We start from the raw sequence: 13,862 nt of genomic DNA, 5'->3' as shown, positions 1-13,862 counted from the left end.
AAGTATTTTGGCACAGTTTCATGTCTTTAGAAACGTGAAAATTGTTGCCACCCGGCTTTAGAGAGGGCAGCAACCGCATTAAAGAAAATTAAATTATATTTCTGCCGAAACACCTCTCGTGCGCCTCTTTTTCTGCTTCTTGAAGGGACACTAAAAATGGTAATCAATCTTTATTAGCTGATTAGCCCAAAGTGTAGAGGTTTATTGGAGTTGAGAAGTAAAGTGGACAAGCAGTCGAGATAAGAAGAAATAAAGCAGACTTACTCTATGTGGTCGTGTTAGAGCCTCAGAAGAAACAACTTGTGGGAATTTTCACGTTACCAATGCAGAATTTGTTACTGGGTGAATACGAAAGACACTCCCGTGGCGTACGCTTAACACATGAACGGGTGCGTGGAGGGTAATTGAAATGCACTTTTCTGTTTCAGTACATTCGCCTGCGCTTCAACTCGGCGATATCGTTAACGGCCTGCGGAAGCTACCTGTTCCTGACGGTAAGAGAAATAAAATATTTGACCAGCATGCTGCTTATTCGTGTACCACCGATTCTGGCTTACGTTAGTCATCTTGTGCAACCTCTGGAGCAGGGTGAAACATGCTGTTCAAGATTGTTAAAATAGGGGCCCAACGAGGCAAACATTATAGTTTTGTGCCCCCAGCTTTCTCAACTTTCCCGCACTGCACTCAGCCTCGTGTGCCTCTAATAAAACACGCGAGAAGAAAATGTGGGTTGCAACTTTCAGAACTGCTAATCAGATAGACAACACTTTAATGAAGCTGTCTATCTGCCTGTGTGTCCGCACCGGTGTCAGCATATGACGGTGGGCGTTGCGTATTAACTTCAATTTTGTTCCTTGGTGTCGGAGTCTGCAACGTGAATGTCTGTCAGTACGTCCTAATGAAATTTGCGCTAATTCTTTGTCTTCTTCGCGACTGAGAGGGTTTTACGAATAACACAACCAATAACTCTAAACATCTTTCCAGTGTAGGGTGGCTATGAACTTCACTCGGCAAAGCACAAGACCCGCGTCTAAAGCAAATCTTCATAAATAAAAGCTTTTCCGAATTTTCTTTTCACTGCTCATGCATATAGGAAAACTTTCATTTTTGCAGCATAAGTGCCGCAACCAATACAATAGCCATGTAAATACCATATAATTCGCGTAAGCGAACAACGGACGCCCAAAATTCTATTTTGGACATAATTCGATCAGTAGAATTATACTTGAAGAAATATTTCACTATATTTCAGTGTGCCCAATAGTTTCCAAGCGAGAGAAGTATAAGAAAACGTCAATGAACACGTTGAAGCGAACGTACGCGCGTGCTGCGCCATAGATCGGCCTCCAAGCGCTTATGAAAAAACAAAAAAAAAATCCAGACAGCGCAAATAGCCTTCGAGTAGAAAACACCCGTCAAAAACACGCCGTACGTCGAAACGCTGCCTGACACCATGTCCTTTCTAATGTCGTCTATAAAGCCTCCACGATTGTTTGGCGTATCCTTATATGTCAACCTGGTCCATTTTCTTGTAGAAGCAGTTGATAATGTAGCGACAGAAACAATCAGATGTTCGGATACGCCACTCCGAGTTCCCTTATATTTGCCGACTCGTCCTATATATATATAATCTTCCATTTCATAGACTCATTTCATGTCTGAGCGGCTATCACCTGCTTCACTGCCTGCTTCACATAACTTTCCGACTTGTCTCGGGCAACTCATTTCAGATAGGACATTTCAGTACGACGCTTACGCCGCTGATCGCGACACTTTTTTGTGGCGATGTCACTGGCCCTTCTAGCCAGTTTTCCTTTGCTTTCACTCCCGACAAATGCCCTTCGAAATTAATGGGACCATCGTTCCACAGCAATCTCGTTCTGTCACCAGTGATCCGTAGGAGAATTGTCCTACATGCGAGAAAGGAATATCATTTGCGTCAGAACGAAGAATGCGAATGAAAAAAAAAACGAAAACAAGGGCCAACTAAGCACGAACACTGAGCCTACTTTCCCCTTTATCTACAATAATTAATCAAGAACAATACCAACGGAAACAAGACTTTTGTCAGCTCATGCGTGTATGCGTGCGGAGTGCGTTTGAGCGTGTGTCAGTGTCTACTGTGTGTGCGTGTGCGTGTCTGCATGCGTGCACGCACGTACATGTGAGAGTTGCATATATCTCCTGCGCCAATTATGCTTTTCAGCGCAATAACGGGCTTGTTAATCAACGGTGAATGAAAATTATATGTCAGCGTGCATGTATGGAAGCAACCTTATAGAAAATGCGGTAAAGTTCAACGACCCGGGCTCAGGTCTCCCACGAGGTAACTTCGAAGCCTTGCCTCGTCGCTGCCTCTCGGGCCCACTGGACTGCCCACTCTTGAATCTTGAGGTTGAAGCTGCACAGTGCGTCGGCCCACTTCGAAGCAAGAGCCTCCGGAGCTACTGCCATTTTAGCTGCTATGACAGGACACTCCCCCAACATGTGTGAGAGAGTCGCTCTAGTTGTCTGACATAGCTTGCGAAGAGCACTCGGGTATTGCGTGGTTAAAATGTGCCGCAGTCACACCGGACTGGCGAAAGTGTGTGTCTGCAGCTGTCGCCAGCTGTCGCCAGACGTCTGCCTGGCGATGTTTCAGCTTGGGGTAACGTAGGGGCAGTACCCGCCTGCCTATTTGATAGTGCTTGGTGATGTCGTTGTATCTGACTAAGCGTTCTCGCATGCTTCGCACGAGGAGGCCCGAACTCGAAGAAGGGGTCTCCGACTCTGCGCGGCGGGTCATTTCTCGAGCAGACCGGTCTGCTACCCCATTCTAGTTAGTGGGGCTCTCGTCGGTGGGGGTGGCGACGTGCGCTGGGAACCACATGATTGCGGTGCTATCGAAGTGCTGTCGACCAGCCTTCCTTAGGATCTGGCGAGCTTCTAAGGAAATGCTCCACCGTGCGTAGTTATAAACTGCGTATTGTGAGTCGCTAAGAACTACCTTGCAGAGGGGGTCGGTAAGCGCAATCGCAACTTCTTCAGCTGTTTCTGGGTATTGCTTGCTGACACTACGCGCGTGCGTAAGCCCAGAGTTAACGTTTACGACTACCACCGTGAACAGGTATACCAAAGCACCACCGAGAACCACAGCAGCGCTGCAGTGCCTTGACACGGGCCTGGCCTCGGCCCCCATTATGTTCGAGACACATGTTTCGAGGGATACGGGCGGCGATCAGCGTGCCGTTGATGTCGGGTAGGATGACCTGTTTCTGACCTTGTTAGGCGTGCTAATTGAAGCCGAGTTTTTGCAGGATGTACCAACCCGTGGCTGTCAGGGACATCCGTTCGAGTTGCGAGGCTCCTTGCGCACCCACGATTTCCTTAAGCGTGTTGTATACCCCCGCCGTAGCAGACGAGCAGTGCTCGTGGACTCGGGTAGGCCAAGGGCGACCTTGTAAGTCTTGCGTATAAAGTTGCTACTTTCTTCCTTTCGGTGACATTCCAGTTGAGGAAGGCAGCCACATAAGCAATGTGACTGATTGCGAGGGAGTGTATGAGGCGCATCACTCTGTCCTCTTTCGTGCCCGTGTCCTTGTTTGTAAGGCGTTTGTTCAGGCGGGTAGCCACTGTAACCTTGCCTTGGATCTTGCAGATAGCTTCTGCATTTGACCCGTTGGCTGCTAGATGCATTCCGACGATGCGTATCTTCGGGACTCGGGGAATACAGGAGCCGTCTTCCGTCTACAGGAGCACTTCCTCACATTGGCGCGACTGGCCGGTAGGCTTGGGCGGGTGGCTTCGGCGGTTGAAGAGCAGCTCCGATTTGAGTGGAGATGGTGGAGACCGCTGCGTCTAAGGTGCATTCTATCTGACCGTCGCTACCCTTGTCGATACACAGGGAGATGTCGTCTGCATATAAGGAGTGATGAAGGCCGTCAATCTCGTCAAGGTGGGCCGGGAGACCCTGCATCCTGACAATAATTTATGAGATAATAATTTTTTCAAGAGTGGTAATTAGACGATCGCTACGAGGCCAATTTTCAATGTTTATTACATACCGACTTCTATAATTTATGTTCTTCTGTTCCTTTTCTTATGTTCGTGGACCAGGGTTTGTTCGTGGACCAGGGTTTAGCTTGTTCGTGAACCACGGCATAGGAATGTGTACATCGTATCAAATTGTTCGTATAAATTCGTGCGCCCCAAGCATGATAAATCGAGGTGATGAACACCGAGTACGTCCAATCTGTGGGTAGGAGAGTACGTGCTGAGCCAAAGACGGGACGTCCTTCCGGCACATATTTAAAATAATTCCATGGCGGCCGCATTTCGATGGGGGCGAAATACTTGGATTTAGGTGCACGTTAAAGAACCCCAGGTGGTCGAAATTTCTGGAGTCCCCCACTATGGCGTGCCTCATAATCAGAAACTGGTTTTGGCGCGTAAAACCCCATAATTTTTTTTAAAATAATTCCATGTATTCGAGTAAAGCGAATTGACCATCAGTCGTTCCTGAACCACTGCTCTCTCTCTCTGGCCTGAGATGACTGTTAGAAAGACGACGGGCTTCATCGTGTTTTTATTTCCCTGTCCTCTTCAAGCTCTTACATGACCTTACACACGTGGTACTGTAAACGCCTATATAGGAGGTGACACTGAAAATTGACTTCCGCCGACTTTAGCCTGTGGCACGTCGTTGATCCACGGCGTCAGTCGCAAAGGCAATCGACCGCCCCTTTTCTTTTCTTGTTAAGATGTAATACCAAAACAAAACAAGGAATGAAAAAAATATCGGGGAAGTTGAAAAGGGGCGCCGAAGCTGAAAAGCATAAAAGCCGGTTGAAACGAGATAGAACAGCGGCACAAAGAAATGTAGAACTTCGTAGGATCTTCGCCGCTTCCACAAAACATGCGGTTGTGCCTCCATATGTCCTCATTATCTCATTACAAAGCCTGTGATCTAAATGTTTCCGTAAAGCCACATTCAAAATACAAAGCTCCGAATCAGGTTTGCGCCGATCCCTCGAAATATACAGCGCACAGGTGCGATATCGCCACCCCTTTGCCCTTCCACACGTGTCGCTCATAAGCCGCAGCTGTTGGTTTTGGCAAAGGGGTCGCGATACGCCGTCAATGTCTACGCAGATTGCTTTTCTGTTCACAATCCTCTCTCGTATTCGATTCGAGGCCGTAGCGGCTATGTTTTGATATGAGTGGAATGAAAAGCGCTGACGAATAAGCCTATTCCGCGAGAGGTAGCCGTCTGGGTGAAAAACAATTTCGCTGAGATGAATTCCAAAGAGATTGCACGAATAAACGTCCCTTGTGATAGCGTATTCCGGAAAAGTATTCTCGCCTCTGATATGTGCGGAACAGATATATAGTATAACGGTTGGTGCGTATGGACATCAGAAATTGCAGGGAAGTGTTCTCACTGAGCTACAAAACACGTGCTTGTGTTCTTTGCCCGTTTTAAGCACGTGCGATATTGCTTACGACGGGCTTGGACGATTGTTCTTTTTTTTAACTTTATGGAATGAATCCGAATGCGCAAAGCGTGTTTGCGCGACAATATGCTGTTTAGAGGCATTGTTCTTGTTTGCAGAACACGTAGATTGTGCAAAAGAATTATGCGTGGTTCTGCTATCGCAAACACCAGGGACCAGTGGAGCTGGGGGAAGGCCAATAGAGTAGTGCCAAACGACACAAAAGACACATGAGCGCCGGCAACGCGTCCCTACCGCGTCCGACAAAGGCGTCTACAATGGCATCCACGATTAACGTGACCAACTCCGTAGTATACGACGTGATTGTTTCCACTCGGTACGGAGCGGCGGGCGAGGAGGACATCGAGGTACCCTAGCAGCTATCGGAGAAGAGCGCCCCTCCTCCCTCGCCTGACCCCCCGGCCCCATGCTCCACAGGAGAGGGCATGCATCCGGGCAACACCTCCTAAGTTCTCTAGAGGGTGTTGGCTATGCTCTTTGTATACTCTGCTTTCACTCTCTCTCAGTTCTCTCTCCCCCAGCTCGAAGATGCTGCGCACAAGAGAAACCCAGCGAGCTTCTAACAGCTCCACTGTAAAAATGCATATCCTTTGAAACTTTTCGCAGAAAAGGCCCATTCGGCATTGCTTTTCATACCACTCATATCGAAACGTATCACACCCTCACATCCATAAAAAAAAAAATCTGCCAGGGTGTGAGTTATCGGCCATCGTAAACCCTTATTTACTCCTAAGTGTGTAAACTACTTTACAATGTACGCTACCAATACTGCTTATTAAACAATGTGTAAATACATAGTTAATTGTCCTATCTCATCCTCAGCTACCATTTACCCCTCGCTTTCCCTGTTTGTCCCCCTTACCTCGATAAGAAGTATCACGATAGAGGCACACTTTCCCGCCCAACCGGTTATAATTTATGTTCAATGAAACCTCTATGTATCGATAACTTTTCCTGTGTGAGGCCAGCTTAGACTCGACAGAGTGATTAGAGGGATTTCATGGTGATTTGTTCACGTAGGGGTTAGCGCAATGACATTGTGCACACAGAAAAAGGCTGTGTAAGATTTCGGAGTTTCGTAAAAGCACCTAAGAGCACCAAATGTAGTCTGGTGACCCCCTAAAGTGGTTATGTAATAGCGCAAGTTCATCTGGGGCACATACAACCCTTGGTTAGTTCGGTCCCGTTTCCATGAAGACACCTGAGCTGCATGCATATATTTAGAGAGGCAACAAATGCCTCAGGGTTGGCCACGTATCCTCAAACGGGATTAATCAACGACGATACTCATTCTGTTCTCAACAGCAATACAATTCATGTGACAGAAAAGCCTTTGTTTCAGCTTTCTGTGGCTTCTGTGTGTAATTTACGTTCACGTGTTTCATATTACCGCTCTAATATTTATTACGCGCCTTCATCAACCCAGTTTATTAATTTCTATCAAGAAAACTTAAGATCAAAATTCTAAGTTGGTGACGTATTTGGGCGGCATTCACGGTAATATATTTATTCATTCATCTACCTCTCAGGCTCTAGAAGGAATACTGCGTTAGAGAGGACGTTGTTACATAATAACAAAAAAAGGAGCAAAAAAGAAGCTATACAACGTTATAAATTGATAATGGCGTCGCCAGTTGCTTTCTGACTCCACTTCAGTTATACCTCGGTATGTGTACATGTATTATTGGGTACATGGGACATGTGCGTATATATATCCTTCGCTAAAAGTTTTAAAGTTGTTGTTCCTGCCAGAGAAGCCATCATCCCACGCACGTAGGTGTCGAGAAAACTTTCTCTTGTCGGAAGTACAAGGAGCCGAGAGATCGTACTTTAGCCTCCATTAAACATCAAAGCACTTAAACCGCAACAAATTGTGTCCCACTGAGTGGCTTCAAAACATGTGACAATAACTTTGCTACCATTGTAAGTAAGCACCGGGGCAATAAAATAGATACAATTGCGTGCACAGGGACACTGCGGGCTAAAATGCGGCCATCACCATTAACATCGGCCATTTTATTCTTCAAAATACTGGCTCAATCGCCGCACTTTGCCAGTCGCATCACTTTATACCCAAGAAGAGACATGGTATAGCCTTATGCACTACCACTCAGAATTAACGTTAACTCTGCCGAAACCATCAAAATCATGAAAATATGGCCTTGAAATTTCGCGATGCTTCTGTTAAGTGCGACCGCAAGCTTCCACCAAATTTCTGTTCACCCAAAGCTCCTACACGCCGTCTCGAACGCACAGGTTACTTGCGAGTGGTGTGTCTCTGTTCTTCACGTTAGATTGAAGTGGCAGCTTAATATTCAATCACGTCGAAGAACCAGCTGGCCCACTACAGCACCTTATCGTTTTCTCATTCTTCTTTTTGAATACTATTGGCCTCTAAACGTTTTCCGTTGTCTTACTATTGAAAAACTTATACTCTTTCATGTTTACCCCTAATCACTTGTTAGAACATGTATTTAAGTCTTAAAACACAGGTCTGGAGATTATTGCCTTTTTATTTTCAGCAAAGCATAGGCGCCCTGTCCATCTACGCAGCCAGCTTGACCATTGTCACAAGTAAGTGTTGACACTATAAACACTAGAAGGCAAACCTGGTGGTATAGTCGGTCTTGCATGGCTATGCAAAATACATTAGCGCAGAACCCTGAAAGCGCCACAAACACAAGCGTCCTCATTCGTTGTGTGTTTAAGCCAGGGAATTTGTCACGTCATGAAGGTAGCATAAGTTATTCCTGTACAGAAAGCAGTTTCTAGAGTGAGCACGAACCAACAGGCACAAACTGTTCTGAGATGAGTACACTATTACTAGTGAAGAAATGTGCGCACGCTTTATTGAAAAGATAATATTACTTCCCTCAATGAGCCATTACCGGGTATTTCCTTCATCTTACAGGCAATTTGGGTAAATATAGCTGCGAGCAAAGCCTTGTCACAGATGATTTATCATGTACATTACCCGCGTCTGCTGTACTCGCAAAAGCGACAGCGAATGACTGTTATACAAAAACCTGACGCGTGTTGATGTTGGGACCTAAGGCCGAAATGCCCTGCTCGTAAGGTCATGAAGCTGACAATGTAGTTCTTTTGACGGGGAGTCGATAATCGAGGCTTAGGAATGCTCGAGGTTTTAATTCCTTTTTCATTACCCACGTTCATGAGATTTTTTTTTTCCTAGCTTTATAATCAGTCATCCTATCATCTTGCGCCCCTCTCTAGTAACTCGACGCTTAGTGATACGCAAGAAACACTATTTTACGGTTATTTCTGACTTTTTTATTGCAATCTGGTTCTCTATCTGTTTCTCAGTTATTGTCGATATAGCAGACGGTTAATCTGACGAATACTAAGGTCTTCTGCTTTCTTGATGCCGACGCAAGGCATGTTACTGACTGGACAGTGCGAGTGCATAATAACAGTAAATGTTCTTTTGTTTGAGAGCTTTCCTTCACATTTCAGTTTTTGGAGCACCCCTTATCTGGTGTAACATCGTAATCGGAGTATGCGGAACTCTCTACACGGCACTGGTGAGTGTTCCTGCACAGTAAACCTAGCGCAACACTATCATCCTAACATGACCTGTCAAACTGTCACTTAATATTTCAGGAATAGTAGGCGCGTGGCATTATTTTGAAGTGTTGTGGTGCGGAATTTCTTAAATTATGTTATTTAATAACCCAGTGGACAGGGGTAGCCGTCAGCAGCGTACGGCAACAAAGACTCCTATATTTATTTTCGCCTCAATAAAACAAAAACAAAAAAGCAAAGTAAGACTATAGCATGGTCAAAAGTATTAGCTCTGTGTTATGACACCCTAGGAGCTGCCGATCGTGCATTGAGTGTAAGCCTTGGCTCTCCTGTCGAATGCAAAGCAAGCTAGTGCAGTGATGTAAAAAATTCTGTATAATATGGAACTCCGCTTTATTCGTCTTTTTGTAGTGCACCGCAAGAAATTGTGTTTATTTACATCTACAGTACAAGATATACATATAGATATAAAGTGAAAGAGCGAGTACGATCTTAATGGACAACGCGAGAAGTAAACAACGGCTGGTGTTTTACGTTCTTGATGAAGGACAAGTGCGAATGCGAGGCGTGCATTCAGGCACGCTCTAAATTAAGCCTATTGCCAGAAGAAAAAACGTGAAAGGTGGAGTGGAAACCGTTTGCCTTTATTTGTGCAGAAACGGCGCCACAATTTTAACCTTGAAAAGCCGGCAAGCTATAGAAATTCCAGAGCAAAGCTTTCTATCTCTTTCCCCAAGTTTCGCCTGTCGTTCATTGGCTTGCTGTGCCGGGTAGCACCATGGGAGTTGGTGGTTTCGTATACAGCACACACAAAATAGTGTCATCCAGATTACCTCTGTTCTGCCTAATAAAGCAATAAACAATGACACAAAGCCCATACCTCTGATGCAGATTTTTTTAGGTATGATTACAGCACGTAGTTGGAGAAGTATGGGAGAGGCCTTTGCCCTGCAGTGGGCATAACCAGGCTGATGATGATGATGATGATGATGATGATGATGATGATGATGATGATGATGATGACAGCACACAGAATGCTTAGTAGAATAGCGCAATATATATTGTTTTCTTAGAACATACTATATTTGGCCTGTACCATTCTTGGGTAATTGGGTATGTACCCATTCTAGGCCGATCCAACAGAATATTGAAATGTGCCACACTGATACAGGGGCTATTGAGGCCCTAAATGTATTCAAACGTGTGTCGTACTTCTCTGTGCAAACACATCATCTCACTATGCTTCAATCGACAAGCAACAAACATCACCTTAGTTCTAGTGACATCGCTGCGTCCACCTCTAACAATATGCATCCACCTGGATTGGTGCTTGTATATCGGCATAGCTTAAGAATGGTGCAGTGGACAAACAGAAACATTGCATTAGGTAAGAGTTGACCAAGATTACTCGTGGCATAAGTTGAAAAAAAGAACCGCGTAATTTTACACACATCTGATTACGTTGTATAATAATTAAGTAGCCGCTTCATGAAGGCTTCCCTTAATATTAATTCTAAAATGTGGTTTGCATTTGCATACTCTTAATTTTATTTATCTTTTACAGTAAACTCTCATTGGTACTGCTGTGACACTAACGAAGTAAACCATTTCATTACAAGTAACCGCAAGATAAAGATCGCGACACACAGCTGAATAATTACATTGACTACATCGACATAAAAGAAAGCGCACCAGCGAGGTCTTTCAATATATATAATTCGATTATCTGATCAAAATCTGCCACGTTATAGCTTCACGCCATGGTTTATCACCATCCACGCTTCGTCAATTTCCGCTTCCTTAGCGTATAAGTTTCTTCACCTTTCATACAGTAACAATAATGGCAGGAAAAATAACTTCGGCGCAGCCAAAATTTACGTGAAGGTGCTTTCACTCTTGTGGAGCCAGCACTGCAATTGTTGCACTGAGCGTGTTGGTGCACTTTCAATGCCACTGAAAGCTGCAAAGCCACGAGCGGCAAATGTGCCCGGGACAAGAATAGTGACTATAGTCGCCCTTTTGCGTCCCTTCACACAATTTTTCATTAGCGTTAGTTGGTATACGTTCAGTATGGCTGGTTGGTGCACCTTCATCAACGCGTCTATACTATTCGTATACCTCTTTGCCGTCGTCTGAGTTGTTCATTTTCTCCGCCCCATTTGATGCATGGGCTGCTTAGTGCCTTTCAAGCTGCAGTTGTTTGATATGCCGTTCTTCCTATCTTTCACCTCTCCCGGAAACCAACCTTAGGGCGGATTGAGAGGCGTTGTTTGGACGGACTGCATGCAGCTAGTCTTCATTCTACTCGGCCCCACAACGGTCATCGCGAAGATCATCGTGGATTCGGCTAGCTCTAGAGGTGCCTCGCAGGCACTGCACGAACTGGATCTTCGCACTTACGTGGCGAAGTGAGTTTCTTGTTTCTTGTCCGAAATTTTCCTTGTAATCTCTGCAGTAGGGCTCACTGCAAAACGACGCCTACTTTGTTCTTTTCTTTTGCAATGTCATGCCTTCGCGCTTTCCTGCCTACCTCTTCTCTCCCCTGAACGCACAATAATGCGGCTGCCCTACCCGCGCCCTATTGCGATATTTTTCTACAAGATCGTAACAAAAAGACACGAGTATTCACGGCATGTTTGGCCTGTATAAAGAATTAAACAACAAAAGAAATCAAAAGGAGAATATAAGGTAACATAACGTCTAACAATAGGCACTAGGATCAAGGCGGTAGGCATATGAGCGATAAGGGGCACATTAAGTAGAAAAATAAAGAACGACAATGCTATGTATCTGAAAGCTTATGAGGGCAGGAGGCTTTCGTATGGAAAAGGAATCTCCAAGGGTAGTGTCAATTCGATAACATCATGAGGGCCGCCTCGGATGCGGAGTTCTGGGAAAGCAGTCGGTCGCGACCTTCTGAAATGAGCGCCGGTAATTCGTTGGCGAAGGGAAAAGGAAAGAAGGGGAAGTTACGGGCACTTGACCAGGGAAATAGGAGCGATGTCAAGGCGCATGATGGAGGAAGAGAGGGATGACGTCACTGTGTGCGTTGAGAGGCTCGGTGGCGACGGAATGGTGCAGCCAGCGGGGTTCGCCCTTGGTGGATGGGAAGTGCTTAGCCAGGCTGCCGGCAAAAAAAAAACAATAATAATCTCAGCTTTCTTCACTATTCCTGCGAATAAATTTGCTTGGAATCACTTTGGTGGACATACTTTCATTACAGGCGCCCTCTTGATATCCTGCCAAAAGCACAGATAGTGGCACATACTACGCAGTTGCAGGGAGGCTGTTCTGCTAGAAGCAGCGGCCAAAATTAGTGTTTGCTTGAGCGAACTGGTAAATTCACTGTACATGAGCACCACCATCATTTCGCCCGCGTCTATACAACAAAAAATTAGTGTCACCAGTAGCCGATGCAGGCATGCATACACGGTGCGCTTGTTGTTTGATGTACTTCTTGTACCGGACAGTGAACTCCTCGGAATGGCGCACCTTTCTCAAATGACCATGGCGGTCTCCACAACGATGCACAATATAAACTGCCACGGATAGCCTGATTTCACTGCGACGCTTACGCGGCTTTTGTGGCTTTGATAGTGATGTCATGTGATCGGGAAGCGCGTCTGTGTGCTCACACGACCATTGCAGACTAGTGTCAATCACTTTCTATTTGACCTCGCGTAAACATCTCGTCAGATTTACAGTATGAAAAGTGTCACGACGAAAAAGAGTTTTGCCATACATTAATATAGGTAGCACACGAGCTGTTTTCCGATAATCAGGGACACACTCGTTAATCCTCAAGTCACTGAGTCTGCAAGTGCGTATCCCCCCATTAAGACCCACGTTTTGGAACACACTGTATGTAATCGAAGGTGGACCTTAATATGCTGTAAGCGACACGCATATCAAATGAGTAACTGTTCCCTAATGTCATTTCTTTCCAGCGTGGCGTTCGACATCACTCACGATGAGAACGTCTGGTCTGCATTTGTAGCGTCAACGACGGCTTCCATCTACCGAGTAGGTTTGGACCAAGTTGTTGTGCAGAGGTGCATGGCTTCACGAACTCTAGGCAGCGCCCAGAGGTATGTCCAAACGGCCGACAAGCGTGGCTGAGAGTGCTTTTGAGATGGATACGGCTCATTAGGTGTTATGACTGTCGCAACAAAAACTTAATGGAGTTACATTTGTACTAAATAGGTAAATTAGCGGCAACCAACGTATTGAGCCTTTCGAGCTTTTTTTTTTAGTTCCGCCATTCCTGTCTCTTGAGGAGTGACTCTTGTGACGCCAATATGTTAGACGAAGTAGAGGCTTCAAAACGTTAATATAGCGTGGCTATACCGTAGAATGAAATCAGGCTATCGTCAAAATAAACGTTCTGCTTCCTACACGACAAGTTCTCGGAACAAAGTGTTTTACCAACTTGGTTGGCGGGTATGGCTGTCCCTTCAAATTTATATCAAATTTAAAGGATTTCGCATGCTCCTATTTCACAGGTTTATTCTTCTGTTTTATATGAGAATACGAGAACTCGTCGTAAATTAAGTTCGATATTTCACAAAAAATTACTCTTGTTTCAAATGCGGCCAGAACTTTCTTTCTTCTTTAAGGCAAACCCGCTAAAATTAAGCTAACCATTTTTTTTTTATGTAACATGTATTGAGCAGTGGGTTGAAAGGAAACAAACGAATACGAAAAAAAAAAGGAAACGATATTTTTGACCCCAACAAGAAAGTAACGGAGACCTTATTCATTATTTTGGTTCGGAGTGAAACCGCAATATTTTTATCGGTTTTGGGTTCAAGGGGAAAGCCGGTAATG

The 13,862-nt window shown here is 45.1% G+C and overlaps 1 protein-coding gene across 1 annotated transcript in view; it reads left to right on the top strand.

Annotated features, from left to right (window-relative positions):
* LOC126522453 (sodium-coupled monocarboxylate transporter 2-like) overlaps positions 1-13,862 on the top strand; it is a 59,917-nt gene that overhangs the window by 24,753 nt on the left and 21,302 nt on the right. The window contains exons 2-6 of the mRNA XM_050171196.3: positions 429-494; positions 8,015-8,066; positions 8,967-9,034; positions 11,286-11,443; positions 12,983-13,123. Of these exons, the coding sequence (XP_050027153.2) occupies positions 429-494; positions 8,015-8,066; positions 8,967-9,034; positions 11,286-11,443; positions 12,983-13,123 (485 nt within the window). The remainder of the gene's footprint in view (positions 1-428; positions 495-8,014; positions 8,067-8,966; positions 9,035-11,285; positions 11,444-12,982; positions 13,124-13,862) is intronic.

The sequence above is a fragment of the Dermacentor andersoni genome, chromosome 6 (assembly GCF_023375885.2).
Source record: "Dermacentor andersoni chromosome 6, qqDerAnde1_hic_scaffold, whole genome shotgun sequence".
Taxonomy (NCBI): Eukaryota; Metazoa; Arthropoda; class Arachnida; order Ixodida; family Ixodidae; genus Dermacentor; species Dermacentor andersoni.
The sequence above is the reverse complement of the archived record's forward strand: the minus strand, read 5'-3'. Positions and strand labels throughout refer to the sequence as shown.